Below are 27776 nucleotides of genomic sequence, written 5' to 3'. Positions count from 1 at the left end.
CCACCGCAGCAGCAGCGGCAGCCGGAATCCCCCCAACAACACACGGGAATCGGCAGGGAACAACCGCCGCCCGGGCGACCAAGCCCGCCACCCAGGCCAGGGCCAGCAGGACCGCCGCAAGGCCCCCAGAGCCAGAGAGCAGGGAGGCACGGAGGGAAAGAGAGCGCCGCCCCAGCCCAACCAGGAGAGCAGCCCCCCCGCCGCGCCGGGAGCGCCCAACGCAGGGCCCCACCGGAGAAGGACGCCCACAGCCCCAGACGAGCACCCAACCACCACCCAGGAGTTCCGGGCATCCCCCCGCCCCCACCCCAGGTACGAGCCAGGACCCCCCAAGGGAGACCCCCTCCGCACTCCAGGCAGCCATCCGCCCGGCCCACGGTTGGTCCAGGGAAGAGCAAGGCAGGGGCCCGCCGCCCCCGCCCAGGAGGGGGAACCCCGGGGAAAAAAAGAGGGCCCACAAGGGGTGTTGTAAATATGGCCCGACCAGGCTCGGCCACAGTTGGAAATTTGGCGGGGCCCAGCGCTCAGTAGCAGGGACCAGAACCCACCCCCCAGGAACACGAACACCCCCGGCTCAGATGTAATGTGAAGCCCCCCACCGCGCGGAGAGAGCACCGCCAGGCCCAGGAAGCCGGCACCCCGGGGACACAGCCGCCGTTGCAAAGGGGCCCGTACCCCCCACCAGGGAAGAGGTAGGGGACAGACGGTCCTAGGTCCCACCTTCCTTGCAAAATGTGTGTGCGTGTATGTGTGTTTGAGAGGGTGTGTGTGTGCATGTGTGTGTGTTTATGTTGGGATGTATATATTGAGGGGGGAGGGGTGTGTGTACTAAGGGCGGTGCAGTTAAAATTGGCGGGTAGGGCACTAAGGGGACATCTCCTGATTACTCACAGTGACGTCCCCTCACCCTCCCCAGCAAGGGGCCCTAAATGTCTAAGGTGCGGTTAAAATTGGCGGGTAGGGTGCTAGGAGGACATCTGCTGCTTGCTGGCAGTGATGTCCAAGCACCCCCCCTACCAAGGGCCCTACATGTCTAAGGTGCAAATAAAACCGAAAGAGGGGGGGCCCACTCCATACGGCAACCATAGGAGGGGGGCCACTGCCTAGTAACCCCCCCCCCCCAAGGCCCATCGCAGGCTAAGCCCCCCACCCCCTCACCCTAATATGAGGTTATATGAGGAAGGGGGTAAGTTGGGGACAGCTGGTAGACTGTCCCCCGGTGGTCAAACAGCTGTCCCCCAAACCCCCCCCCCCAGCAAGGGGGCCAGGCCCACTCAGCCCAGGGGCCCCACCCCCGGAGGCGCCGACACCCCAGGCCCAGCACCACCCACCCCACACAGAGAGAGAGGAGCCAGAAAGCGTCGTCCCCCCCGGAGCAAGCCCAGGCCCCCACCCCCAAACGCCGGCCCTAGAAGAGCTCTGGTCAGGCCTCGACGGGACCGAGGCAGCCAACCGGCCGGGGAAACCGCCGATGGCCTCAGCGGAGACCCCGACCCGTCAACCCCCCCTGCCCGTACCAATGCCCCCCCACAGGACAGGGCCGACAAGACCCCCCCCCCACCCCACCCCAGACCCCGCAGCCGAAGCGGATGATACCCAGAGCGACCGGGGGCCCCAAAAGGGTTGTCCCGTCCCGCCCCAGAGCCAGGGAAGGGCTGATACCAGCCCCAGGTGTAGATGGACAGCCCATCCGGCGCCGCTGGGCCCCCCCGAGCAGGGCCCCCCGCCAACCCCCCCAGCACAGGCAAAGGGACCACCCCCCCAAGCCAAGCCAGACCACCACCCCACCCCCCCCACCACGCACCCCCACACCCAAGCCCAGAGCACAGTTTTTTTTTTAACTTGTCCTGTCCAACGGCTGGGCAGACAGATGAGAGCTGACGGCCTCTTGTGTTGGACATATTTTACTTTAAACAGAGGGGTTATTATTCTTCAGACAAACCAGAGGTATGTCTGAATAAACCCCTTTTGTAATCGAGGCCAAACTATTCATTTTAATCATATTTGAAAATCTTTTGTGTTGGACCGGACGGAAAAGGAAAGGAGTGAAGAAGAGAGAGGGATGTTAGAGAGAGAGAGGGGGGGGGGGGTTAGGAGGGTGATAATAGAAGGGGGGGGTTAAACCATGAAGCAGCATAAAACAACAAGTTACTGGATGGTTATACTCATTACAGTGAGGTTCAGTCTATAAGGGCGAGTCCTGTCCACAAACACACTCAAATGTTATAAAACACACCTGTTGGCTCAAAAAAGTGTTCATATGTCAACATGTACACAATACAAATATTGCTCCCACACACATACTTATGCATTTAAACCAACTAGTGTGAAATATTTCATTCAATCACGCAAACTATTAGTGCAAAGGTGAGCTAACACCTGTCCTCAAGTGAGTGTTTATGTTCTTCTAAAATGTATGATGAAATGTAAAAGGAGGGAGGGAGAGTGTCCAGCCATTCCCACACCAAGACCCCCACGCAGCAGCAGTGGCAGCTATAACACCCCCCCCCCCAAACACCCGCAAGGCAGCAGGTAGAGAACAACCGACCCAAGGTGATCACATCCACCATCCAGGCCAGGACCAGCAGGACCGCCGCTAGGCCCCCAAAGCCAGAGAGCAGGGAGGCATGGGGGGACAGAGTGCAGCTCCAGCCCAACCAGGAGAACAGCCCCCTCGCCCCACCGGAAGGGCCCAACGTGGGGCCCCGCCCCAGAAGAGCGTCCACAGCTCCAGACGGGCACCTCATCACCACCCAGGGGTTCTGGGCATCCCCCCAACCCCAGGTACGAGTCCAGGACCCCCCAAGGGAGACCCACCCCGCGCTCCAGGCAGCCACCTATCCGGCCCATGGTTGGGCACAGAGAGAGCAAGGTAGGGTCCAGCCGTCCCCGCCCCAGAGGAGGACACCCAGGAGAAGAGGGGGTCCACAAGAAGTGTTGTAAATATGGCCCGACCAAGCTCGCCCACAGTTGGAAATTTGGCGAGGCCCAGTGCTCAGGGCAGGGACCAGAACCAAGACCACAGGGACACAGACACCCCCTGGCTCAGATGTGATCCCCGGGTCTTGGTCTTGCCAGAGAGATCAGGGATCCCTCTCCCTGCGTGGAGAGAGGACTGTCGGGCCCAGGAAGCCAGCACCCAGGGAACACGGCCGCCGTTGCCAAGGGCCTGGTACCCCCTGCCAGGGATGGGGTGCTCACAGCTTTTTGTAATGCATGTTTTGTAATACACCCCATACCCCAGCTGTCCTTTCTTGTTCTGTATGTTTGTTGTATTTTGCATTTTGGTTAAAAAAAAAAAAAAAAAAAAAAAAAAAAAAGCATTTCCCCACAACATAAAGACGACTATTTGGAGTAAACTACATGACACAAACTTACAGTGCTGATATTACAAAGTTTATTTTTGCAAACTATAAATACAACAAAGGAAAGTGTTGTCGTCAAAGTGTTTCTGTTTCTATTCTGGCCGTCTTCCTGCGTTGAGCGGTCAATATCCCCAGCTGAAAATAAAAAGCTCTGAAAAGGTTAATGGTGGAACATTTATGGAATTACCTTTTGAACATGAAATGGAAGTCTGCAAGGCCCTACCTGCTGTACAGCAGAAGCTGCCTTCTGTTCAGCCTGTGTCAGTCTTCTCTGGAGACGGCCGGCTTTCTCCTGATGTTCTCCCAGCTGCTTCTCATACTAAGACAAGTTAGTGAGGAGAAAACATTGCTTCCTCCTGTTTTGAGCTCCAAAGTTTATCATTTAGTTGAATTACAAATCCAACTACCATTACCACCGCTCTCCAATGTTTCGTTTGTCATCTCCCAATCTTTATTTTACCTACTATATATTGTCAAAATCTGTGCTGTAATTATTGACAGCATTTGAGAACTGGACTGAGTGACCCGTCCCCCTTGGTGTTCCAAACAGGAAGTGGCTCCAAGAAGCCAAAACCTTCTATAGACTTCTATAGAGAAATAAACAGCTGTTACTCCGTCGTTCTATTGGTCAGAAGAACCGTTCTGGATCAGAAACCTCTAACATATTTCTTGCTAATCCTCATTTTTTGTCGGATTTTTTCTGTGGTGCAAGTTAATAATAAATAAATATAGGCGGAGCCTGCTGGCCCCCATTTTCCACATTCCAATTGACCGATTCTCCCAAGCTGGCTTTCATGGGGTAGGGGTGTGGACTTCCAACAAGCTCACTCCTGATTGGTGAGAGCGGTTGCCATAAAAACGACTACTCAGACCGACTTGGACCACTCACTGCATATTACCCTTGTCTGGCTCCAACATGGCGCCGTCCGTATCATAGGAAAATGGCGACTGAATCGACTTCATCTCATTGGAGCTGGAAGTACACCACTCAGCCCGTTTCTCTTACACAGTCAAAGGTTGTGTTGTTTTACAAAAGGCGAGCTACACAAACCTCCATAATTGTATCATGGTCTCTTTCCAGCTGGGCCTGGAGCTCTCGAGAGCGCTGCTTCTGCCGGTTCAGCTCCATTCTGCAGAGGAGAGCAGAAAACGTCTGTGATATCTCGTGCTTCAGCTGTTGTTACTCAGAAGGCCAGATGTGTCATTTTTGGTGCACGTTTCAAACATAGGTGAGATGCTTTTTGTATAGGATTCATCCACAGAAAATGGACCTAAGAATGTTCTGAGTTTTTTTCTTTTTACAGGGTTAGTTTAGAGAAAAAAATGAGTGTTGAGTAAAATAGTTTGTTTCTTTGCTAAAATGTCCACAGCTGCTCTGAGCTGCAGAGACTCTGCAGTGTTTGACTCCATTCAAACAGTGGTCTCTTCATAAGAGACATGGCTATCTGCTTTACTGTTGTTTTTGATTTTAAAGGATCTATGTATTATGTTTTTATTTTTTATATCTTACTTTCGCGTGGTCTGGGACTTCTTATTAGCTTTTAGTTGTTTTCGTGGTAATATGGAGAGTTTGTTTCTCTTAAATAATACGATCTTTTTTTTTTGCGGCTTCATTAAAATAACTACTGACGATGACATCTTACCAAGTTTTTTTTTAATTTACATTCTTTTTCAATCATTTAGATTTTCAATAAATTAGTTTGATATTTACCAGAAAATCTTTTAGTATTTCTTTTGTTTGAATGGAACAGTGCTTTATTTTAAGCACCAAACCTGCAAAGACATGAAGACATTCTATAAAATGGAATACAGTTTTCTTGTTTTTCACTTTAACTCCTGATGACAAGGACAAATATGAGGCGAATGACGTCGATTTCACCTGCTTAGAAAATGGGAGTCCTTGTTGGTCAAAGCTGGTTAAAGTCCCACAAATGTCAGCATAGAGGCTGAAGTCTTACTTGAGGCCTGTGATTTTGGCTTCAAAGGCCTGCACCAGGTTCTTGGCCTCTTCCTTCCTCCGTTGAGCGCTTTTCTGCTGCGCCGCGAGGAGCCGGGTGAGGTCGGCGCTGGAGCTCCGGCTGCTTTCCTCCAGCTCCCTCACTCGCGCCTCCAGTCCCTGCTCCTTCACGCTGTACTCGTGCTCCATCTGTGAAACCTGGAGGAGGAAAGGAGGGGGAGGAGGAGGAAGTTCAAGCCACACAAAGCACAACTAAACCCATGCAGGGAAGCAACCGAAGCGGACCGAACAAACAGAAAAACACAAAAGCGTGGTACTCATTGTTGCACAGTAAAGAAGTCTTTCTTGCATGGACTCTTTCCCTTTAGTAATAGCTTGAGTGTGCGGTTTCACAGGTCTGCAAAGACCTGTTTTTTAATAAACAGAGTCAAACCTTCAACACGAGAGAGCAGCCACGGTAAAAATTTGGACTCACCTCATAACCGGTGAAAAGCAGTGCTCAACTTAAAATCAAATAAAATCACTAAACAATATGATAGCAAGAAATAACAATAAAATCAAATTAAAGTACAAAATTATTAAAAATAAAGTGGAAGAAAGGGGTAAAAATCTCTCATGGAGCTCAAAACACAAATAGTTTGAAATCGACTAACAGAAGTTCACAGAAACTTTTCCAAAGTATTATGGGATGGCTGCACGACCTACAGCTTGGTGGCCATGTTGTGGCAAAGTGGGAAATGTGGCGATTTTCACACAATATGTGAAACGGAGACTTTTGTTCACACATTCCACAAAGTTACGTCTATAACCACAACCAAGGTTTCGTTGACCTTTGAACTCAGTCAGTAGGAGACTGCCATCTTGAATAAAAAAAAAAAAAAAAAACTACAAATTTAAGCTCCTCCTACTGATTTTAATCTATCACCTTCCAACTCCGGGAGCATCATTGGGAAGCTACTCGGGGAAAAATGTAGGAATTACAAACAGTAGATTTTGAATGATGTTAGCGTGGCGAGCACCAAAAGTGACGTTTCCCTCTTGTTCTAATATAATTTACCAGAATATAGTGAAGATTTAATTCATTCGTCTTTGTCCCAAAAATAACAAAAGTACGATATGATATGAACATAATAGTAATGTGGGCGTGGCAAACAAAAAACCTTAGTTGCCAAGGAAATCCAAGGATTCTCCTTTGCAGATTCTGCTAAAAATGACATAAACCCATTTGTCCCCCTCAGGCGATCCAAAACTAAAATGGTTGCTATGGAGATAAGACCAAGAAAAAAGCCTCCATTTTAAAACAATGAAGTGTTGTATTTTCAAGAATTTGTCACATGCAGCTCTGTTTAGGGTGGCAGGGGCAGAAAGGACAGCCAGTGGGGGGAGCGGCAGGTAGTGCCTGAGGGCTATACAACGACAATTACGGTTTAAATTGGTTGAATACTATAAAGCTTTCAACCTATTGTTTACCTGTTTCTCTTGCTTTATTACAGTATTTTCTGCCATTTTTGGCACTTAACTCCTAATTTTTTCAGCTATTTTATCCATTCAACTATTCAAATGTTCAGTTCTTTCTGCTTTTTAACACTTAACATACCTCATACATCAAATTGACCCAGGAACAATGTATTTATTTCAATTTATTTCTAATATAAGTCGCTGCGGAGTATAAGTCGCACCCTTTGACAAACTATGAAAAAAAGGGCGACTTATAGTCCGGAAAATACGGTATTCAAGATATTCCAGGATTTTTGTCTCCATTGAATTACATGAGGAATCTTTGGTGCAGAAGCTAATTTCTTTATTCATTGCCAATAATTAGACCTTAAGTTTCATTTTCATTCAGCAATATAGCATTCAACTCTGCATTTTCCTCTGGAAACGCAGCTCCTTTTAGTTCAAAATGTCTCTGGGTGTTGGGGTGTTTTATAAAGCTGAGGCCCCTTATTATTTGCTGTCGTCATGCCTGTCATAAAGCAGAATTATAATGTCAAAGTAGGAATGACTGCAGCATAAGAGCAGGCGGAAGGAGGAAGGAGCACACCGCTGTCCTCCTCACTTCACCCAAAATGTTCCACTTTTCTGTGAAGCAAAAGCTCAGGGTTTCTGATGGGGATGAACATAACCACTGTGGGGGTAAAGTGGGTGGTGTGACCACACAAACTGAACAGCTACTTAGCCACGCCACAACTGTAAGGAGTGTGTCTGTGTTACCATTCATGCTCTCTTTCCCTGCACTTTTAGTCAACTTTACTAAAAAGAAAAAAAAAAACTAGCAGACATAAACAATCTTTTTCGGCTTTAGGGGATTTCAGAACTTTTCGTGGGTGTTATTGCTTTGAAAATACCGAATAGCTGCTCTCTCATGTATCCCAGAAGTGGGTTGCTATGGCGACAAACAGTAACAAATACCCCAAAACATGTTTGATGAAAAAGTTAAGGAATGTCAGGGACGCTTTTTTTTCTTTTTAGTTTGCAGTCAGAAATAATTTACTTTCATAGTTGGCAGACCTTATCACAAAAAGGGTTCATTTCTTTCCACACGATTTATGAGAACACGGAGTAAACTGCAGCTCAACTCTTACCGACGCTGAAGTTGGCTTCCTATTCACAGCTTCTGACTGGCGAGGGCACTGAAGGAACATTCTACTGCATTTTTCACACTAAGACCACCTAGGACCAGGTCCTGTTCAAAAACCACTGGACCTGGTCTGCTCAAACCTGGATTAAATTATGAGTTAGATAGTAAAGAATACATTAAACACAGTTACTGATGTGTGAAACCTTTATCTGATATGTTAAAATGTGAAATAGGATAATTTTATCACGTTTTATGAGTCCTCCTCAGACAAGGTCCTGTTGAAAAACTGCTGGACCTGGATTAAATTTTGCATTAGTTAGTAAAAAATACATTAAACCTTCATCTGATTTGTGAAAATCTGAAAGAGGATCATTTTAACAAAGGTTTCACAAATCAGTTGGCGAGTTATTCTTCACTATCTAATGTGGGGGTTAAGAACTGCATGTGGCTCTTTAGCGCTGCCCTAGAGGATACATTTTCAAAAATGTTTGAAAATGTAAAAAGATGGGGGAGAGAAATATATTTTTTGTTTAAATATGGTTTTTCTGTTGGGGGACAAACATGACACAAACATTCTTAACGTGTTCCAATGCTGTAACTACGTGTAGAATAAATATTAAATGTCAACATTTCTGTCAACGAGGATTTGCGTCACAGCCTGCGACACACGTTTCTATCAGCAGAGCGGGACGCTAGGCAAGGTGGCTGATGTAAAAGAAACGGCGGCTGTGTGGTGGACCATGGATCCCAAGGACAAAAAAAGAAAATGCACTGAGGAGAACAGAGGATTCGACGTTTCCTGGACAGAATCATTTGCATTCATTGCCAATGCGGAAGGATTGCCTGAATGTTTGCTTGCAAACGTCTGACAGCCGAGCTTGAAGTCGTCACTCGCCAAAACGCCCGGCTTGGCCAAAGCCACAACTGGAGCGAAATTGAAAGCCTCCCAACACTCGAGAAACGTGTCTATGACACATGGAATGCTCTTCCTGACAGTTATAGGAACATGAAGACCTCCGCATTTGGGGTATCATCCAGCTTTGGATCAACATACCTGTGCGAGCAGATATTTTCAAACATGAACTACATCAAATCACAATAATCGCAGCCGCCTCACAGGTGACAGCTTGCAGTCCTGCGTCAAGATTGAAGTTACATCTTACATGCCCGATGTTGAGAAGCTGACCAGTGATGTCCGAAAACAGAAGTCACGTTACACGGGTAACAACACAATCCTGTCATAGGCACATATTCAGTAACAAAGTAGCTGCTTTTATAGAGTGATGTCTTATTTTTGTCAGTACATATTTGGAATGACACTTCGGGATATGATTGCGTTTTGTTGCTCAGGTCTGAGGATAGCTGCGGTGGTTGCATGTCATAAGAGAAGAGGATGCTGCTGCGTTTTACCCTTACACTGACTTGCTTGGCATTTCCACAGAAATCAGACTTAAACTGTATATTTTTGATTTTATATACTTTACCTTTTCAAAAGGCTGCGGTTTTATTTTTCTAAACGCTGCTGCATTTTATTTCACTCAGTTTAGTTCCCAGAGAAGGGGCACGTCGTGCACCTTCGAATCCTCAAAATAAAAATGACATAAAAAAAAAAAATCAGATTTCTTTATTGCATTTCTTTAATTTTATCAAAGCAATGAAACGTAATTCATTCATATTGTAATGAAGTTAAACTTGTACAACAGAGCAGTCACGTTACGCGTCGTTCATAAATAAAAATTTAATCATGAATGCTCATTATGTATTTGTAGCCAACTTAGTCATTTTGATAGTAGGCTAATATAGCTAATATAGATACACATCGCATGTGTTGCCTTCACTATAAGATTCGTAAAAGGCTTTTAATATTTTGCGGCTCCAGGAATATTTGTTTGTTTGGTCCAATATGTCTCTTTCAACATTTTGGGTTGCCGACCCCTGATCTAATGTATAATTGAGTCCAGGTTTGAGCAGTCCAGGTCCAGCTTATTTTCACCTGGTCCACCTGGTCTTAGGTGGCGTCAGTGCGTAAAATGCGATAAAAGGATACCATTTAACATTTGAACAAATCAGATAAAAGGCGTTACAAATCAGAAAATTTGTTTAATGTATTCTTTACTATCTAAATCGTAATTATATCCAGGTTTGAGCAGTCCAGGTCGTGTGGTTTTTGAACAGGACCCGGTCCTAGGTGGCCTTAGTGTGAAAAAGGAAGTGGAACGTTCCTTTAGTGTCCTCGCCAACTAGAAGCTGTGAATAGGAAGCTAACTTCAGCATCGTCTCTTACCAGGACTTTGCACACATGCAAGTGGAAAACAAGTTATGTTTAGTAAAAAGCGTGGCTGCCGTTCAGTCCCGTACGTGTGAAAGCCCCTTCAGTTAAGCCTTAGTCGCATCTGCCCGCGTGACGGTCGACCTGTACGGGTGCTGTGGGTGTCTAGGTTGTGTGTGCACCAACAACCCCCTGTTGTTGGCATTGTGTGGGCTTTGGACAAAGTATTTGTTAAATGTCTTGTCGTTTTGTTTTAAAAATGTGATCATGTTTTTACTGAAGCACTTTGGGTAGCATGAGTTGTAAAAGTGCCATAGCATTAAAGTTTTGGTTTCATTTTGATGTCCACACAAACTGCACTTTGACTGTTCAACAGTCGAGCTGCAAGCCCCGAGCATGCACGTATCTCTTGAACAGCACTAACGGGCCCCTTGTGCAGTCTGCAAGATTCAGGGGGTATCAAAAAGAAGAAGTCCGTACGACTCGCCCGCGTCTCACCCTTACCTACCGTATTTTCCGGACTATAAGCCGCTACTTATAAGGGCGTCCGTGGCGCAGCGGTAGGGCGGTTGACCCATGATCGTAAGATTGCAGGTTAAATTCCCGCCTTGCACGCCCATGTGTCGAAGTGTCCTTGGGCAAGACACTGAACCCCACCTTGCCTCTGGTGGGAGGTTGGCGCCAGTGTTCGGCAGCGGAGCCGCCATCAGTGTGTGTGAATGTGTGTGTGCATGGGTGAATGGGACTGTGACTGTAAAGCGCTTTGGGCTTTCGTAAGAAGGTAGAAAGCGCTATATAAGTATACGCCATTTACCATTTAATTTGTCACCAACTTCCAACCGTGCAGCTTATTCAATGATGCGGCTAATTTATGCTTTTATTTAACCGCCACCAGGAGCGCTCCGGCAGCCTCAGAGGGGAGACTGCCTGCATAATTCTATGTCCATCAACAAGCACGATTGCTTTGACACAAACAGCATGGAGCTCACTTCAGCTCTTAGACACTTCAGTCATGGTGCAATAAAAGAAACACCCATGCTCAGCCGCATCCCACAATCCTTTGGTGCCATTGGACCCAACGTGCACGTGACCGCCAATACAATATGACGTAGCTTTCAAGTTAAAAGCAATCTTTAAAAGCAGTGTGAAAAAATCCACCATCACCAACGGGTTTGGAAAAGCCGGTCTGCTGCCTGCCAGAAGTTTCCTTCACTGTTGTGGAAGGAAACTTCTGGCACGTAGAGCAGCATAGAGCACGCATAGGCGCGTGCCACGCGCGCTTATAAGTCACTGCTGCTCTCTTTTACTGTTATGTTTTTTTAACCAGCCCTGTTATTTCCACATTGCTGCCGTGTTACTGCCCCAAGGAGGGGAAAGCTGCTCTCGCGTTACGCTGCAGCTTACTGCTTCTTCTTAAACATGCACACGGTTTCAGCACATATACATCCTCAATCTACAACACAGTGTGACGAACCGGGGGTTTGCCCCGCCTTAAACCCCTAAGACTCATGGGAAGTGGGGAATCTGAGTGTGAATTTCCACACCATAAGTGAGGGAGCTGTGAGCTGAAGTCAGGTCCATGCTGTTTGACAGATGTGGGCGTGTTCAAATAAAAAGGCTAAACTACTAATAACTCCTCCCTCTCTGAGACTACCGTGGTCTCAGTGACGTGCCAGGAATTGAATTGAATTGCCACAACATGCGGCTTGTATACAAGTGTGGCTTGTGTATGTAAAAAGTGGTTAGTCCTTATTATATTGGGTGGGTGCGGCTTGTAATCAGGTGCACTCTATGGCCTGGCAATTACGGTACCCTAACATGTTGTGTGCCTGTAGCAAAAACCTGTGCGTAAACATTTTTGCTCTACGGGCTCACTGAGTCGTCTACATTTGTGAAATGTTGTGTGCACCGCCTGTATGCCCCAAACAGGTTGATCCTTTCTTTGCCCGTATCCACCCGTAGGGGGCAGTTGACTAAGGCGTTACCTCCTGTTTGGCTTTCTTTTGAACCAGCATGGTGGCTTTGCGCAGCTCCTCCATCTCTCTGCGCAGCTGCAGGTTCTCGTGCTGCAGTTGCAGTCGCTCTTCGCTGACTGACACGCCGTCGTTGTGGGCTGCAGCCAGCGAGCTCCGCAGCCGCCGCATCTCCTCCTGGCACCGAGACAGCTCCTCATTGTGTCTACAGAGGACGGCAAACATCTGACTTCCTGTCCAGTTAGCCCACAAGTAAAGCAGAGCTAGGAATTTCTTACTCCATTTCCATTTTCTTGAGCTTTTTTTGGGTGGTTTGGAGAGTTAGCAGTGCGTCGTCCTTTAATCTCTCAGCATCTAGACACCTCTGATGGAGGGCATCAATCTTCTGGAGCTCAGGCTCTGCCCTACCCTCCTTATAAACCTGAAACAAAAACACGTTTAGCTAAACGGCTGGAATCACCAAAATCTGGGAAAACCCAGGAGCAGGCTTCAGCGTTTTCTCTTTTACCCGTTCCAGCTCCTCCTCCACGGCCTTTCTCTCACGCAGGGACCGCTCAATCTGAGACTGTTTGTCTGCACACTCCTAAAAAAAAAAAAAAAACAGGTTAAAACAGACAGGAACGGGGGTCAAAACGCTGGCAGCAGGCAGAGCAAACAATTTGAGAAGAGACTTCACCAAAATAATTCAGGATTTGATGTTTTTACCAACTGCAGGACGGACAGCTCCTCCGACATTCGATGGATCCGGATGTTGCACTGCTTTCGTTCATTTTCCACCTCGTAAAGACACAAAACTCACATGTATATTATTACCCTAAAGGATTTTAAAAAGTTTCCTTCAAAAACCCACTCTGATCATCTTCTGATCTATTTTCAAAGCGTTGGTCTTTTAATTATAATTATGCCGTTTTCAGGCAAAAATCTAAAAACCCTTGTCGTTTTCTAGGGCATAGTTTCTGCAGAGCGGCAGGAGCTCATCAGAAATTCACCCGAGTTGTGGGCGGGACCACAGGAATGGAGCAAGGAAAACATGGATCTATGTCTGCAGGGGGATACATCAGAAGCAGCGGAGCAGGGAGCTATTTTCCACGTCACAAATGAAATCTTTTTTATACAAAATGTTTTTGTCTACCATGACTTTAATAAAGAAATAATCAGAAATGCAATTTTAAGCTCACATTATTTGAACCTGTTCTACATAATCAGAAAAACCAAAATCATCTTTATTTGTTTTTTCATAAAGCTGGTCTTTGAGAAAGAGGTGAAGATATTTTTGGGACTCATTCTGAGTGAAAACCATTTTTATTGTCATTAATATTTTTGGACATATTTGCTCCAGGTCATCTCTGTTTGACTGATACGCACTCAGGAAATGGTTCTTATGCAACAAAAATGTTGAAACACACAAATACACGCGGTGCATGTGAGTGGGACCACCCAGCTTTCTTTGCATGCAGCTGTCCTTATATGGGCATCAGCAGAGCAGGTTCCTGTAATCACCTGATCAGAACTTCTTCAATCATTCTGATTTCTTATGAATGCAACACGAATACATACGATTTTTGTGGAATTTAACAAACTTCAGGTGGTATAAATGTTTATGGTTTTGTCTAAAGACATTTTTTATTTTTTAATTCAATCATGGTGTTGGCTGCATTTTGCTCCCTAAATGTTTACCTTTTTTGGATCTGTTTAATGTGAATGGCTGAAAGTTTGCAGACTTGACAGGAAATGTCCCACAGCGTCTGAACAGAGAATAAAGCTGGACATGCCATTAAAATTCCATCCTTCGTGCTTAAAAGTCTAAGTGGTTTCTACGTCCTCAGGTAAGGCTCATACTCTGAAATATCTTCGTCTTGGTAAAGGGCAGTCAGAGGGTAAGATGGCAGCCGGCGCCTCAGTCACACCGCGCTGCATTAACAGGATTAAGCAGTTGAGGAGTTTGATGAAGAAGGCTCATTTATCGAGCATTAATCATCACGTCTTTGGTTGAGGTTGCACGGGGTGAAAGTGTGCTGCTTTGCTTTGGGCTACATGATTCATGTGTTTGGAAGAAAAAGAAAAAACGATTGGGCTCAGTCACCTACGAGGCCGTAGCTCAATGTAAAGCTAATTAAAAGAAAAAAAAGTCGGTGGTTTCATCGTTTGATCTTTAGGAGTCTTCAAAGGGAAGCACGCAGCATTGGCATTTCAGTCCGTGACTAAATCCGCCGCCTTTAAAGAATGCGCCGACTTACTTCTAAGCTCATAAGCAGATTTTTTAGCTATGCCCTGAAATATTCACACATGCATGGTGCAGATCTTCACCTCCTTCCTGGTTCTGACAGCAGCCTCCTGGATGAAGAGTTTGAAGGCCTCCTTGGTCTTCTCCAGCTCCTCAGTCTTCTGTTTCTCTCTTAGAAGAGCCTGTCAGGTGAAACGGCAACGATTCAGAGGGGAAGCTGGGAAAAAGCCCTGCCCACTTCTAAAAGCCGCTACAGATGGTCAACCTGGTCCTTGTGCAGCGTGGCCTCCTCAGCCAGCTGAATGTTCTCTCGGACTTTGGACAGAGCTTGGTGTTTCTCCTCCTCTAACGTGGTGCAGCGGGCCTGGAGTTCCCCCACCTTCTTCTCCCACACAGCTTGCTCTCTGTGAACCGCCTCGGCCTCCTGGGAGGCAGCCGTTAGCCTGTAAATGGGGAGGAGAAGTGGAAATCAAAGCACTATAGCTCGGCCTTTCCACTCTGAAACAAGCAAAGAACTCCACGAGTTTCTCCAAGAACAGCAGTGAGGTTTTGATAAATAGAAAACGGTTTCCTGCTTCACACCACTTAAAAGTTCCTGTGCCGGCTAAAATGTGCCCAGACCACCTCGCTTTCATCCACGTCTGCTCATCTGAACAGATTTTTATTTAGTCTAAGGAAATCTTTGCATGGCGGTCGTCCAAACTGGTCATGCTGCTGTTTCACAACAGAGGGTAATGTTCTCACCTGGTTTCTAGTTGACTCAAGGTTCCCTGAAGCTGCTGGAGTCGTCTGTCGGCCGCGCTCTCACGGCCCTGTGCCTCTAACAGCTCTTCCTCCTGCGGGGGTGGATGCAGAATGCATGTTGGACAACTGCAGGAATCCTTTTGACAGAGCCTACAATGACTTGTGGGAACAAAATCCTAAGGATTTAAAAATCTTTTTAATGCAAAGCTTTTTTTTTTAACATTAGTTCAATAAATAGACTCAAACTCTGCTTTTTTTCAGGTCTTTGTATGTTAGTTTGTTCAAATGTAATACGTTTTTCTCCTCCACCAGCAAATCTAATCATTTAAATTTGCACTGAGCAGCTGAAAACAATAGTGCTGCACACAGTTTTTACAGATTTACACTAATTTATAGATCTGGATAATTGAACTGCATGTTTATATATTATAATTCTGTATTCTTCTCCTATTGTTAAGTGGAGTTCTGAAAGGTAAATAAAAGGCATTCATCAGCTTGCTTAAAGTCCCACTTTAATCATCTTGTGATCTATTTTCAAAGTGGCCTTTTAATCACGATGATGCAGTTTTTAGACAAAATTCAAAAACGGTGTCGTTTTCTAGGACATAGTCTCTGCAGAGCAGCAAGAGCTCCTCAGAAATTCATCTCTGAGTTGTGGGCGGGGCCATTATCAGGGCACATCCCCCCCCCCGTTCCCCTCTCGATTGCAGAGAGCTCTCTGTTTACACGCTCTCCTGCTAGCTTACAGCCCCCCACACCGAACATTACATTCAGAACAAACATGGTGATCAATATCAGAGCTATCCAGCCGTCCAGTTTAGTTACAGATTCCAGCTCAGACGAGGAAAACAGAGACGGTCATGGATCTATTGGTCTGCATGTGGACGGTCAGAACGGAGCGAAGCTGGGAGCTTGAGGTCCACGCTGCATATTTTCTATGTCACAAGGAAACTCAAATTACATTTTTTTTACTGCTCCTGCTTCACAACGATTTGGATAAATACTCAGAAATGCAATACTGCACCTAGATTTCTTAATATATGTCCTCAATCATCAGAAAAACATTTGAATCTTACTAAGAATGAAATGCAACCCTTTTTGACACAACTTCCTGCCTTTTTCTGTGCAAAACCAATTAGACGTTTTAATGATCGTCCGTCTCTTGCAGAAAACCCAGTAAAAGTCAATACATGATCCGTTTCTCATCTGTTCTTAAACAGATTCTTTTTCAATCACTTACCCGTCTCTGAATTTGTTCCTGCAGATTCTGCAGCAGTTTGGTCATCTCCTCCACTTTGGCTGTGGCCGTCCTCAGTTCTGCTTTAGCTCGTCTATGGCGGGGAAAAGGGGGTTAAAGTTTAGGCACGACCACAGGATCACCACTGCTGTCTGCAGGACATCTGCGCCAACCGTTAACATTTAAACCAGCTTTCCTGTAGACCAGATGACTGGACATTAGTTTGTGAAAACCGTGTGAAGAATTACAGAAAATGTTTGACTGCTGTCATTGCCAACAAAGGGTATATGTAAGGATTAAAGACCGACGAAGTGTGCATTATCAGAAATGATTTAAGTTTCTGATAATGCACACTTTTAAGGCCACTAACCCGCTTATACCATGGTCACAAATAAATATTCAACCAGTTTTTACTCCTTTATTCTAGTCATTTTTTTGGTTTGCAACACTTTTTTCACAAAAAGCTGACTATTTATTGCGTGGTCGGGCACGTTGTCTCGTTACCGCCCCTTAATCCTCGACAGCAGCGGCGAAGGAAAGCGATATATCTATGCTGATGGTCACGATAAACCCTCAGTTCAGAGACAAAGTTCACCTCTTACTGCTCGTTTTTGTCCAGACGATGAAGCGAAAGTTTGTTTTAAAGAAGCCGGCGCAGTGATACACAACATTTAAGCTAATAATAATAATAATGGATTGGATATATCTGCGCTTTTCATGACACTCAAAGCGCTTACATTGTGTCCATTATTCATTCACTCCTCATTCATACTTGGTGATGGTAAGCTATGGTTGTAGCCACAGCTGCCCTGGGGCAGACTGACAGAGGCGTGGCTGCCATTTCGCGCCTACGGCCCCTCTGACCATCACCGGGACCATTCATGCACATTCACACACCAGTGGAGCCACACTGGAGGCAAGGAGGGTGAAATATCTTGCCAAAGGACACAACGACATTTTGGCTGGTGGGAGCGGGGATCGAACCGCCAACCCTTCGGTCATTGGACGACCCGCTCAACCACCCGAGCCACCGTCGCCCCATAAGTGGCTAAGTGACCGGAACTTCTTTTTAAGGCGTGCGGTTATCACTGTGGCATTTCACTTTTTAATGCACCCCCAGCAGCCAATCAGAACCGAGAATTTACCCAGACCATGGCAATGTGTTTTTCTGGATTTCTTTATTTCTATTTTGTCTATCATAGTTGAGGTTTACCTATTATGAAAATGACAGGCCTCTCTCATCTATTTAAGTGGGACAACTTGAGAAATTGGTGGCTGACTACAGCCTTTTTTGCCCCACTGCTTGACGGTGCTGCTGAGGTCATGATCACTCTGTGGGCGAGTGTCTTCATCTGACACAGCAGGAAGTTGGAGCAGAGACCTGAACAGTGGTGCGATGCATCCTTTTGGCCAACACAGAAAAAACACATGCTGCAACATGGAGTCCTGTCGACAGAACATCGCGGCATTTAGGAGAGGACACGTGCCCAGGGTCCCATAGACCAACCTGTTGGGTCTGAACTCTCTGAAGATGTAAGGGTAGACCAGAAAAACGTGACTCATTCCTTCTGAGGGACAGACAGCAGACCTCCAATGGTTTCTGGCTGCGTTTGTGACTGCAGCTCACAGCTTTTCCAGTAGATCAGTCAAACGCAGGAGAAAGATCTCACCAATAAATGCATCTTTTACTTTGGCAGCATCCAAGTCAAGAAGAAGTGGATCCTTTGCAGTTTTATTTTTGAGCCCACCTTCAGTTCTGAAAATATGTCTCACAGTGAGAGCTCCAGGACGACACGTGTCACTCTCAGTCTGCACATGTTTACGGAAACATGTGGAAGAGCAACAATGGATCTACAGAAATCAATGCAAAAAGCAGGACCTCACTGAACCCACTAACCCTTGGGACTAAAGACATGGACGGAAACTGCTAATAGTGACTGAAACGGTCAAAAACAGACATTTGTTTTTGATTTGAGATCATTGTGTGTGTTTGTATTTAGCTAAAAGGGAGGCACCAAGGATTTTGTGGACTTTAAAGGACTTTAACTTAGAAGACAAGTTAGATCTTAGAAGTCAATTCCATCTCATCTTTCCTTCTATCAAAACAGTTTTTTGCTACATGCGTCCCAGTTTTCACTTCATTAAACAGGGTTTGGATTATATAAGTTCGCTTCCTTCCACTCCCTTCCAAGCAATCTTTGATTTGATGTCTTATCATCCTAAGTTTGATTCGTCTACATATGAATGTGGAACTTGTTTTGTGCATTATTCTTGCTTTGATTGCTTGAAATAAACCATTTTAAATCAAAACCAATCCAATGGTCTCCAGCTGTGATGAATTTCTGGTTAAAACTAACACAACTAAGCTACTTCCGCTTGTGGGCAACTACGTACATCCATTTCATGAAAGCAGAGAACAAATCCGTGTTTTACTTGTTTTTTTTCACATTGTATGTTAATGTTGGTTTACACAATGACATCAAAAGGAGAAAGTTTGCTTCCAAAAGTAAGGGGACACGGCTAAAGACAGACATTTTCATGTAAACAACACCGATCTGCTGTCGACTCTCCAAACTGGACATGACTGAGCGGTCTTACTTGGAAAGCAGAGGTTACATAGGCTCCATAGTTTAACAAACATTAGTATGAACAAAGGAAGCTGAAAGCATTCAAAGTAGTGAAATTCAGTTCACAGAAAGTGTAAAGGCAAATGAATCTTAAAAAGACATTGAGCTAAGTTCAGCATTTCTTCTTCCATGTGCCATAAATCTGTGAGACAAATGCTTTTGATGCATCTTCAGCTGAAAAAGTGTCTGGTGAAGCAGAGAGAGCGTCACGGAGCGGCCCTATTGCTATGCATCAACTCTGAAGCGAGACCGCCTCCCGCCGCCCTGATCTCAGTTACCTGAGCTGACTGTGGAGCTCCTCCATTTCCGAGCTTTGCTCCGCCACCGTCTTCAGGAGCTGCTGGCTCGTCTGCGTGTGGCAAGAGAGACACGACTTCCATTTGTGTTGCATAATGTCAAACACTCCGCCCCCGTTCCTGTCAAAATCAATTTTCCCCCTGAAAAGTCTCTGAAAACTTTCAATGTTCCTCCAGAGGAGAGCCACAGAAGCTGCTGTCAGTCAGCCCGTCTCACCGTCCAATAAGACAGTTTGAATGAACAGCCAGTTAGGGGAAGCCCCAGGCTTATCCAGTCATTAAAAATGCATTAGAGGGATATAACATCACTATACTATCTGCCCACATGCTGTAATCCGACCCAAGTTAGCAGCAGATGTATGTAGAGGGCCAAGTCTGGTTTTGCTAAACGGATCCCGATTTGGGGCGATCAAAGACAGCAGGTGACAGAAAGGGTTGCGCACTGAAAAAAAGAGGAAAAAATACTTTGAGGATTACAGATGAAGCTGACAGACCATTTCTGCAGGAGGACAGTTCTGGTCTGAGGGATTTAGAAACCAATTCACTTAGTAACGAGACTAATTATTAGAGGAGGGTTCATTTCGGAAAGTGCACAGCGTTTCGATCCCGTGGCTAATTGGAAGGCAGTAATCTAACACGCTTTTAATTAAACTCTACTTACTGATTCCAGCTTCTGATTGGCCACTTGGAATTTGTAAGAGTGCTGCTGGAACTGAACAAGCTGATCCTGTGAAGGCAGAGAAAAAAATGGGGCATTCAAAAGTGTTTAAGTGCTGGTAATTACCTCCTGCTTATAGGGAGTATTGACTGAGACAGATTAACTGTAATTAACCTCACTGCAGAATGTGGCTCCACCTAGTGGTGGAAGAGTCCGGTCCAGATCAGTGTTGCCAGATTGGGTGGTTTAGATTCTGAATATGTGGACAAAACTGATGTGGACAGGTGGACATAAAAAAATTTAGCGGGTTTGGGAACAGTTTGGTGGTTTTTGATTCGTAATTGAAATACCGTCCCCTTTTGGAAAAACTGCGACCCGACAGTGTCGTGGCTCGTTCACAACCATTGCTCCAAATCCGGGGATTTCAATACTGAAGCTTTAAAACAATCCGAGTCATCTGACCTTAGCCCCAACAATCAGCATCTTGGATTCCGCTTAGCAAATGTCTAAAACACTGAAACTGAAAATAGCTGATGCTCATGAAGCAGGAGGAGGCTTTAAGATGACAGCACAGAGTTTTCAGATGCCAATGTCCTCCATTAAGAAATGGCGCCAACAGGAACAGTGGAAGACCTCTATTTTTAAATTTGATTCGTGACAAAACTATAGTTCAGATGCAAATCTTAGTTGTAATATAATGTACTTCCGGCTGGACGCACTTAGAGCTCAGACGTTTTTTTCTGCTGCTGACCTTTTAAAACATGCTGGTTGCTACACTAACATCCATAAATACAAAACCCTGAACAAAGTCCAAAGTCTGTGTCTGCCTCCAAGCACCATAAATGTGAGACGTTAGAATCCAGACCAATCAGCAGCTGTTTGATGGCACGTCTGTCACGCCAATCTCAAACTCATGGACGCAAAATTAAAAAGTTAGAGAAAAAGCGAGATAAGATGTCAAAACATTTATGCTGCAAGCGCATAAATATTTTTTTTGAAAGAAAAAATGTCATATTTTCATTTGCTACTTAGAAAGTTTTGTTTGCAATGTGGTGGCGTAAAGATTACTTCATAAAAATCACAAAAAGTAATAACACAAGAACAATTTCCACCTTTGTTCATGATAATAAGTTACCAGAACCCCTAGTATTGATTATTTATGCCTTTTTTCCTTTTTGGTCTTGATGTTTGAGGCAATAGTGGCCTCATGATCTCACGCTTGATCTCCAGTGGCTGCTATTAAGTTGAATTATTATCCATTATTTAATGGTTTTCTGGGACTGCAAGGATGGTGGCTGTATTCTCAGTAAAAGATGTCTAAAAATCTGACTTTCAATCCAAACAGGAATTAATAAGTAATACATGGATAATTACTGCTTATTGCTTTTATCTCGTTTGGTCTGATATTTATCTCCACTGTCCATCCTATCAACATCCATCATCCCCTTTATATATATAGTTGCCCCCCCCATCAAGAAGAGTCCAGGAGGCGCTGAAGCTCACCGTGTCCAAACGCAGACTGTGTTGGGCTGCACTATCAGAGCGAGGAAATTCAGAGAAAAAAAATCCATATAACTGGTTAACCTCATTTCTAGCAGTTTTTAAAGAACTTTTGGTCCAGAAAATCTGGACTCTATCTGGCAACACTGATCTTGATCCAAGGAATATGTCGGCTCAAAGTGGGATTAGGGCTGGGAATCACTGATAAAATCCTGAATTTATTCTATTTCATTTGGAAAATTTCAACATTTAATTTAAAATATGATGTCAAACAAAATAAATGAGCATTAAAAAAGATCCCCTTCAGTACAAAACACCAAAGTGTTCACAGTAGTGATATCAACTAAACCAAAAAAGAAGTTCTAATAAAAGCTGGTTGTAGTCAGACTGATTGGTTTTCTGAACTCAGCCCTACTGTGGGAAACATGTGTGCAGGTTGCTGAACCTTCAGCTGCCGCCTCTCAGCATCCTGGCCTTCGTGGTCGGAGACGGTCTGCTGGTGGATCCGCTGCAGGCGGTCCAGCTCCTGATCGGCTGTCTGCCAGAGCTCCATGGCCTTTATCCGCTCCTGGACTCAAACAGAGACCGCCTACAGTCAGTCCATTTACTGAACCCCCGTGTCCTGCTGTGTGCACACAATACATCTGCTAAAGGTTCTCCTGAAAGCAGAAAGCACAGTCATTTACTGTGTGTTCTTCAACGGACAGATCAAAATCCCATTTTCTAATCCAGCATCCAGGCGCAGGGACAGCTCCCAGCATGCAACTGCACCGTGATCTCGAAAAGCGTTGGACAAATTTCCGTTTCATGTTTGACAGAGAGCTGCATCTTCCTCCTAATAGTTTCAGCTTGTTTTTGTCTTTATTGATGATAATTGTAGAAATTATCAAAAGCGTAGCTCAGATTTCCAACCAGTTTAAAAGAGAAATCAAATATCACGATGGAGATGAAACATTTCAGCTGAACAACTAATCTGTAAGACTGAGAGACACTTGCTGCTTTTCTTCCAATCTCCGCTCACACCCACCGGTTCCCATCGCTCATCTGGCCCACAGCAACGCATATGACAGCAACGCCGATATCAGATTCAATAAAGCAGAGTGTAATCTATCCCTGCAGCCATGGCGCCATGCGCGGTGGAATCCCCGCGTGGCGCTCCAGCCTCACACGGAATCTGTGCACATTTGCACAGCAAGCAGAACAGCTGTGACCTTGTTACTCGGCTCAGACTGAGAGCTGAGGCAGAGGAAAACTGCCGTCTCTGGGCCAGCACAGAGTTTTTTTTCCTCACAGAGCCCCTTCCTGGTTATTCTTTTTCAACAGTCCTCCAGACTGCCAGAAGGCCTTTGGGAGCTTTTCTTTGGACATCGGCTGTTGTCTTACTCATTTTTGATCTTCGTGCTTTGAACAGATTGTGTTGAGAGTCAGGTTTTGTTTTGGCTCTCAAAAGGGATTAATAAGCCAAAAACCCTAAAAAAAAAACTACAAAAACTGCCTTTTCTTCTTCTCTGGTTTAGCAGCTTTGGTTTTTGCCATCCTTTAGGTCTTTATTGTATTTTTGGGGGGGTTCCGACATTTATAGAAGCGCCTTTTTTCATTTATTGAATTTTCTGTTGATTTCATTTGGAGATCTGTTCATAAATTCCCATCAGCCTCTGGGCCAGTGGACATGGAGCTGCTGAAGATGCTGAGCCGGAAAACCCAAAGCCTCCCTGAGGGTTGCATTGTTCCCCGGTGGGAGTTGCAGATGCCCAGACCTGCTCGGACAGCTCCAGCTGCTCTTGGAGGTTCCTGATGATGGCGTCCTCCTCCATTGTGCCGCCGCTCGTCCCTGAAGCCACAGGCAAAGAATGGAGCTGCTTCTCAACGCACTCTTTGAGCTCTGCATGCAACCTGGTGGAGATGGGAGGTGTCAGCAGCAGATTTTGTTTTGAAAGGATATCTTTGAAACTTTAGAATTTTTCTGACTTTTCTGTTGCACACTTGTCTTAAATTAGTCAAAAAGCCATCATCCACTTTATATATATAGTTGCCCCCCCCCCCCCCCCCATCAAGAAGAGCCCAGGAGGTGCTGCAGCTCACCGTGTCCAAACGCAGACGCGCGTTGGGCTGCACTTTCAAAGCGGGGAAATCAAGCTTGGATGTCGTGGACCGTGGTACATAACTAAGCTTAAACTTAAACCGAAGCAGTATTTGACTAAATTCAATCACCTCATCAGTGGTAACTGTTGGAGGTTTTAAAGGAGCTGAGAAAAGGGGAGAACTACAAACAATGAAATGAGACAAACCCTCTGCAACGGTGATCCCTTAAAAACGCGAAGCTCATCAGATAAAGACAGAAATAGACATGAATCCATGATTCAGAAAGAAAATCCCTAAACATCATAAACAGAAACTTCTGGCGGCTTCTGCAGGCTTTGGCGTGAGAGGAGACTGAAACTCATAGGTTTGATGGTTAAAGACCCACTGCAATGAAAATACAGCCTTTTTCTGATGGAGGACATATAAAAAGAAAATTAAACTTAAAGATGCATTTCTGAGGGTTTTCCTTATTCAAATGTTTTAATCAGAAGAGGTCTGTTTGAAATTTGTGATGTAAACAATACGCTCCGCTCCATTCTGGCGCAGACAAATAGCTCCATGAACGCCTGTTTTCCTCGTCTGAGCTGGAATCCTGATTTAAACTGTACAGCTGGATTAGGTCCGTCCATTAATTTGCAAACGAAATCATTATTGCAATATCAAGCTGCGCAATACGCATATTGCAATAAATGGTTAAATGTGCCAAAACAATCTTATGGCAGCTTGAAGTATTTAACAAATCAAATAAATCCTTTTAAGCATTTGACCAATCAGATGGACGCCTTCACGTTGTTAACCAATCAGGATGGAGCCCTTTTATGTTAGATGTTCACCTCCTATGTAAACGAGGGTCATTTGGAGTGTTATTTAAATTAAACTGTTGCAGTGAAATGGAAATTTTGTTTTTGGTTGTTTTGCTATTGGTTCATGTATCCCAAGTTATATCGTCATCGCAATATGGATCATTAATATTGCATATTGCGAGTTTCCTCATACCGTGCAGCCCTACACTGGATAGTATCACCACTAGTGTCAGGTTGGGTTGTGAGGGGCTGTAAGCTAGCAGGAGAGAGCGTAAACAGATAATTATGGATGAAGGGAAGGGGGGTGGGTCTCTGCACCAACAGTCCACAACTTAAGCAAATATTTAAGAAACTAAACATCTTTCAATCGTACATGTTTTACCTTATTCATTTATATGCAATTTAATCAGCATTGTAACTTTGTTCTAACTGTTTAACATTCTTGTCCAGGGCTCCCTTGAAAAAGAAGTTTCACATTTCAATGGGCCCCTGCCTTGGCTAAATAAAAAAATAAAGAAAATAGGTCCTAAAAAAAACGACACAGGCTTTTGGGTTTTGGCCCAAAAATGGCCTGATCATAATTACAAGAGCACTGGGAACACTTTTAAACAGATCCGAAGGTGATTGTAGTGAAGAGTGAATACCTTAATGAGGTATAAAACTCTCAGTTTGTGACGTTTTTCCTGATGTCAGGGTTAAATGCAGAGTTTCTTCAAACACTTTATAAAAAATGTCTTCTGTATATTCGTCACATAGGATTCCTTTTACCACATCATTTTATATTCAGAGTTTTCTTTGGTGTTAGGTAAAAGAAACTCTGTTTGTAAGCAGTCTTTGTAACCATGACTCAGCAATTTGAACCACTTTAACCTCCAGAGCCAGTTGGGATTTGGACCTGGAACCTTCTTCCTGAGGTGACATCACCAATAACCCTCCCAAAATGATTTCTTCCACGCATAAAAGCCTGTGGTTGGTAAAAATCCTGCATCTTTCTACAGATTTGTGGAACTCGTTTACCTTTCGTTTTCCTTCACCACCCGCTCCAGCTGCACTTTGAGGTTCGTCATCTGCTCCTGTTAAACCAGACCAGAAGTTACTTCAGGCTCTTTTCTCTGCAGTCGAGTTTGTCCAGAAGCTTTGGAACCTGGTTTTTCCGTAGCCGCTCAGTCATGTCAGCAATGTGTCGATCGTACTCTGCTATGAGAGGAGCCATCAGACTGCAAACCAGAGAAATGTTCGGCTTTATTTCCACCTTGGAGGAAGCATTTTACACATATCTGCACACCGGAAATGTTTCGGTCTTTTTCAAGAAAAAATAAATCAATAAAATGAAAATGATTTAACAGACCTTCTGTCTGTGAGCCAAGGTGCAGAACTCTCGGCCCGCCAAGCCTCTTCAACCTGTATGACGTGAGAAACGCGACAACATAGATAAGGTTCATCAATACTCTAATACTCCCAAATCCTCAGTCTACAAAACAAAATACACGACGATAAGTCAGAGGATCATGGAGCATTTCTGCCATTTTCTAACTACATGTTTGCTTCTGTAATGATGCTAAGAAACATTGGAACAAATATCTCAGCATGTTCCTCTGTAATTTCTTCTCCTTTATCAACCATTTTCCTCTCTCTACATTCAAAGTGACATTTCCAGCTCCTATTGAATTATTCCTAAGCCACCATAGCTGCCCATCGTCACAGATAAGTCTTTGTTCCTTCAATCCACTTGGTTTTGTTCGTGTTCTTTAGAATGAATAATAACTCCAGTCGCTGTGATGACATGAAGCCCAAATAAACCTTTGTGGAATCATTTAACTCTGCTCAAATGATCAAAAGTGAATGACCTTTATGAGGAAATCAGGTCATCTTAAAGGTGCTAAACAGAAACTGAACAATAGCGCTCACTCAGAAGCCTATTGTAGCAGAAGTTCTGCATTTTTTCCTCCCTTAAGGAAACCGATTATTTGGCCTTGTTGCATCAAAACATTGTATTATTTATAGAGTGTCAGATAAAGCTAGACAAACCTATATTTTTAGCTTTCAGTACTTGTAGTACAAAGAATTGTACTACTAAGACAAATTTGCATTTTTTTTTAAGAATAAAAAAATGAAGCTTGAAAATTTCATTTCACTGCGAATCAGGAGACGAAAGAAAAATGCCGTTTGAAAAAAAGAGCTTTTTTGTGGAGTAGAAAATGCGCTGGGCGGAGCCACAGGCTCCCTGCTCCGCCCCATTTTGATGCATCCGCTTGCAGACAAATAGATCCGTGAACATCTTTGTCTTCTTCATTCCAGCTGGAATCTGTAACAGAACTGTACGCCTGGATAGCCACGATGTTGCTCGCCATTTTTTTGTAGCACCGCTAATGCTAGGTTGGGGTTGTGACGGGCTGTAAGCTAGCTGGAGAGAGAGTAAACAGAGGGATGACGGGAAGTAGGGGCAGGCTTGCTCTGCTCCAACAAATTCAAATTCAAATTAATATTTAATTATATAGCATCTTTCATGACGAGAAGACAGCTCAAGGTGCTGTACATATAAACAAAAACAAATGCAATAAAATACACAAAGACAAACACCAGTGGAAAATAAATAAAATAAAGAGAAACCAGACAGTCCAACCCACAACTCAGAAGCGAATACCTATTGAACCACTGCCGCTCTGCAGAAACTATGTCCTAGAAAACGACACAGGCTTCATAATTAAAAGACCGCTGGGAAAACTTTGAAAAAATATGCAAAGATGATGGGTGTGGGATTTAAATATGTTTTACCTGAGATGATGTAGACGGAGGATGGAGTCCATCCTGATACTGGCGGAGAGAGAGATTTAACCTGCGCACTGGAAGTAAAACACATCATTAATGCTCCATCATCTGCAGACGATATTACCACGTAATTTAACTTCTGAAAAAGACCATTTCCCAGTGAAATAGTGATAGATATAAAAATCCAAACTAAAGCAAATATGAAGGAGTGTATTGTAAACAGTTTTTCCTTACCTTGATCGCGCAGGTAGTCAAGTTCTGCCTCCATCATGCTGATCTAAATCACAGCAGTTTCTGTAGAATGATGATGGCTTCAAGAAGAGACAGACACCGTTTGTAAACAAAGTCAGGCACAAATTAACCAACCGACTGCATTACAAACCCTCGAAACACCCAGCAGAGGACATATACTGGTTGCTCTAAGTAACGTCAGCATTTGCAACAGTCAGAGACAGATCGGTAACCGCTTAGCTAGCAACAAAGCTGTCGTTCCGATCCACAAAAATACCCAAATACCGCAGAGTAACTTCACCACACATGGGGCACAAAACAAGTGACATAACTGTTAAATAAAAATGAAAGAACAAAGTTGACTTGTCTTACTTTGATCGGCTTTTCCGCCGCTTGTTTTGAAGCAAACAACAGCCAATGGCGACAGCCGTGTGCACCGCTAAAATACGTCCGTCTGGAC

At 44.5% G+C, this 27776-nt stretch overlaps 1 protein-coding gene across 1 annotated transcript; it reads right to left on the bottom strand.

Moving 5' to 3' along the window:
- Positions 1-3374: 3374 nt before the first annotated feature.
- Positions 3375-27776, bottom strand: sclt1 (sodium channel and clathrin linker 1). The gene is made up of 22 exons (XM_004066286.3): positions 27689-27776; positions 27320-27396; positions 27092-27159; positions 25665-25717; positions 25461-25533; positions 25334-25389; positions 23189-23324; positions 21877-21999; positions 19935-20000; positions 19256-19326; positions 16354-16444; positions 15114-15205; positions 14635-14812; positions 14453-14551; positions 12851-12922; positions 12654-12728; positions 12424-12566; positions 12158-12350; positions 5324-5520; positions 4417-4495; positions 3589-3684; positions 3375-3500 (listed from the first exon to the last, which is right to left on the bottom strand). The coding sequence occupies exons 2-22, from the start codon at positions 27354-27356 to the stop codon at positions 3441-3443; spliced, it is 2058 nt and encodes a 685-aa protein (XP_004066334.1). The 5' UTR covers positions 27357-27396; positions 27689-27776; the 3' UTR covers positions 3375-3440.

Source organism: Oryzias latipes, chromosome 1 (assembly GCF_002234675.1).
Source record: "Oryzias latipes chromosome 1, ASM223467v1".
Classification (NCBI taxonomy): Eukaryota; Metazoa; Chordata; class Actinopteri; order Beloniformes; family Adrianichthyidae; genus Oryzias; species Oryzias latipes.
The sequence above is the reverse complement of the archived record's forward strand: the minus strand, read 5'-3'. Positions and strand labels throughout refer to the sequence as shown.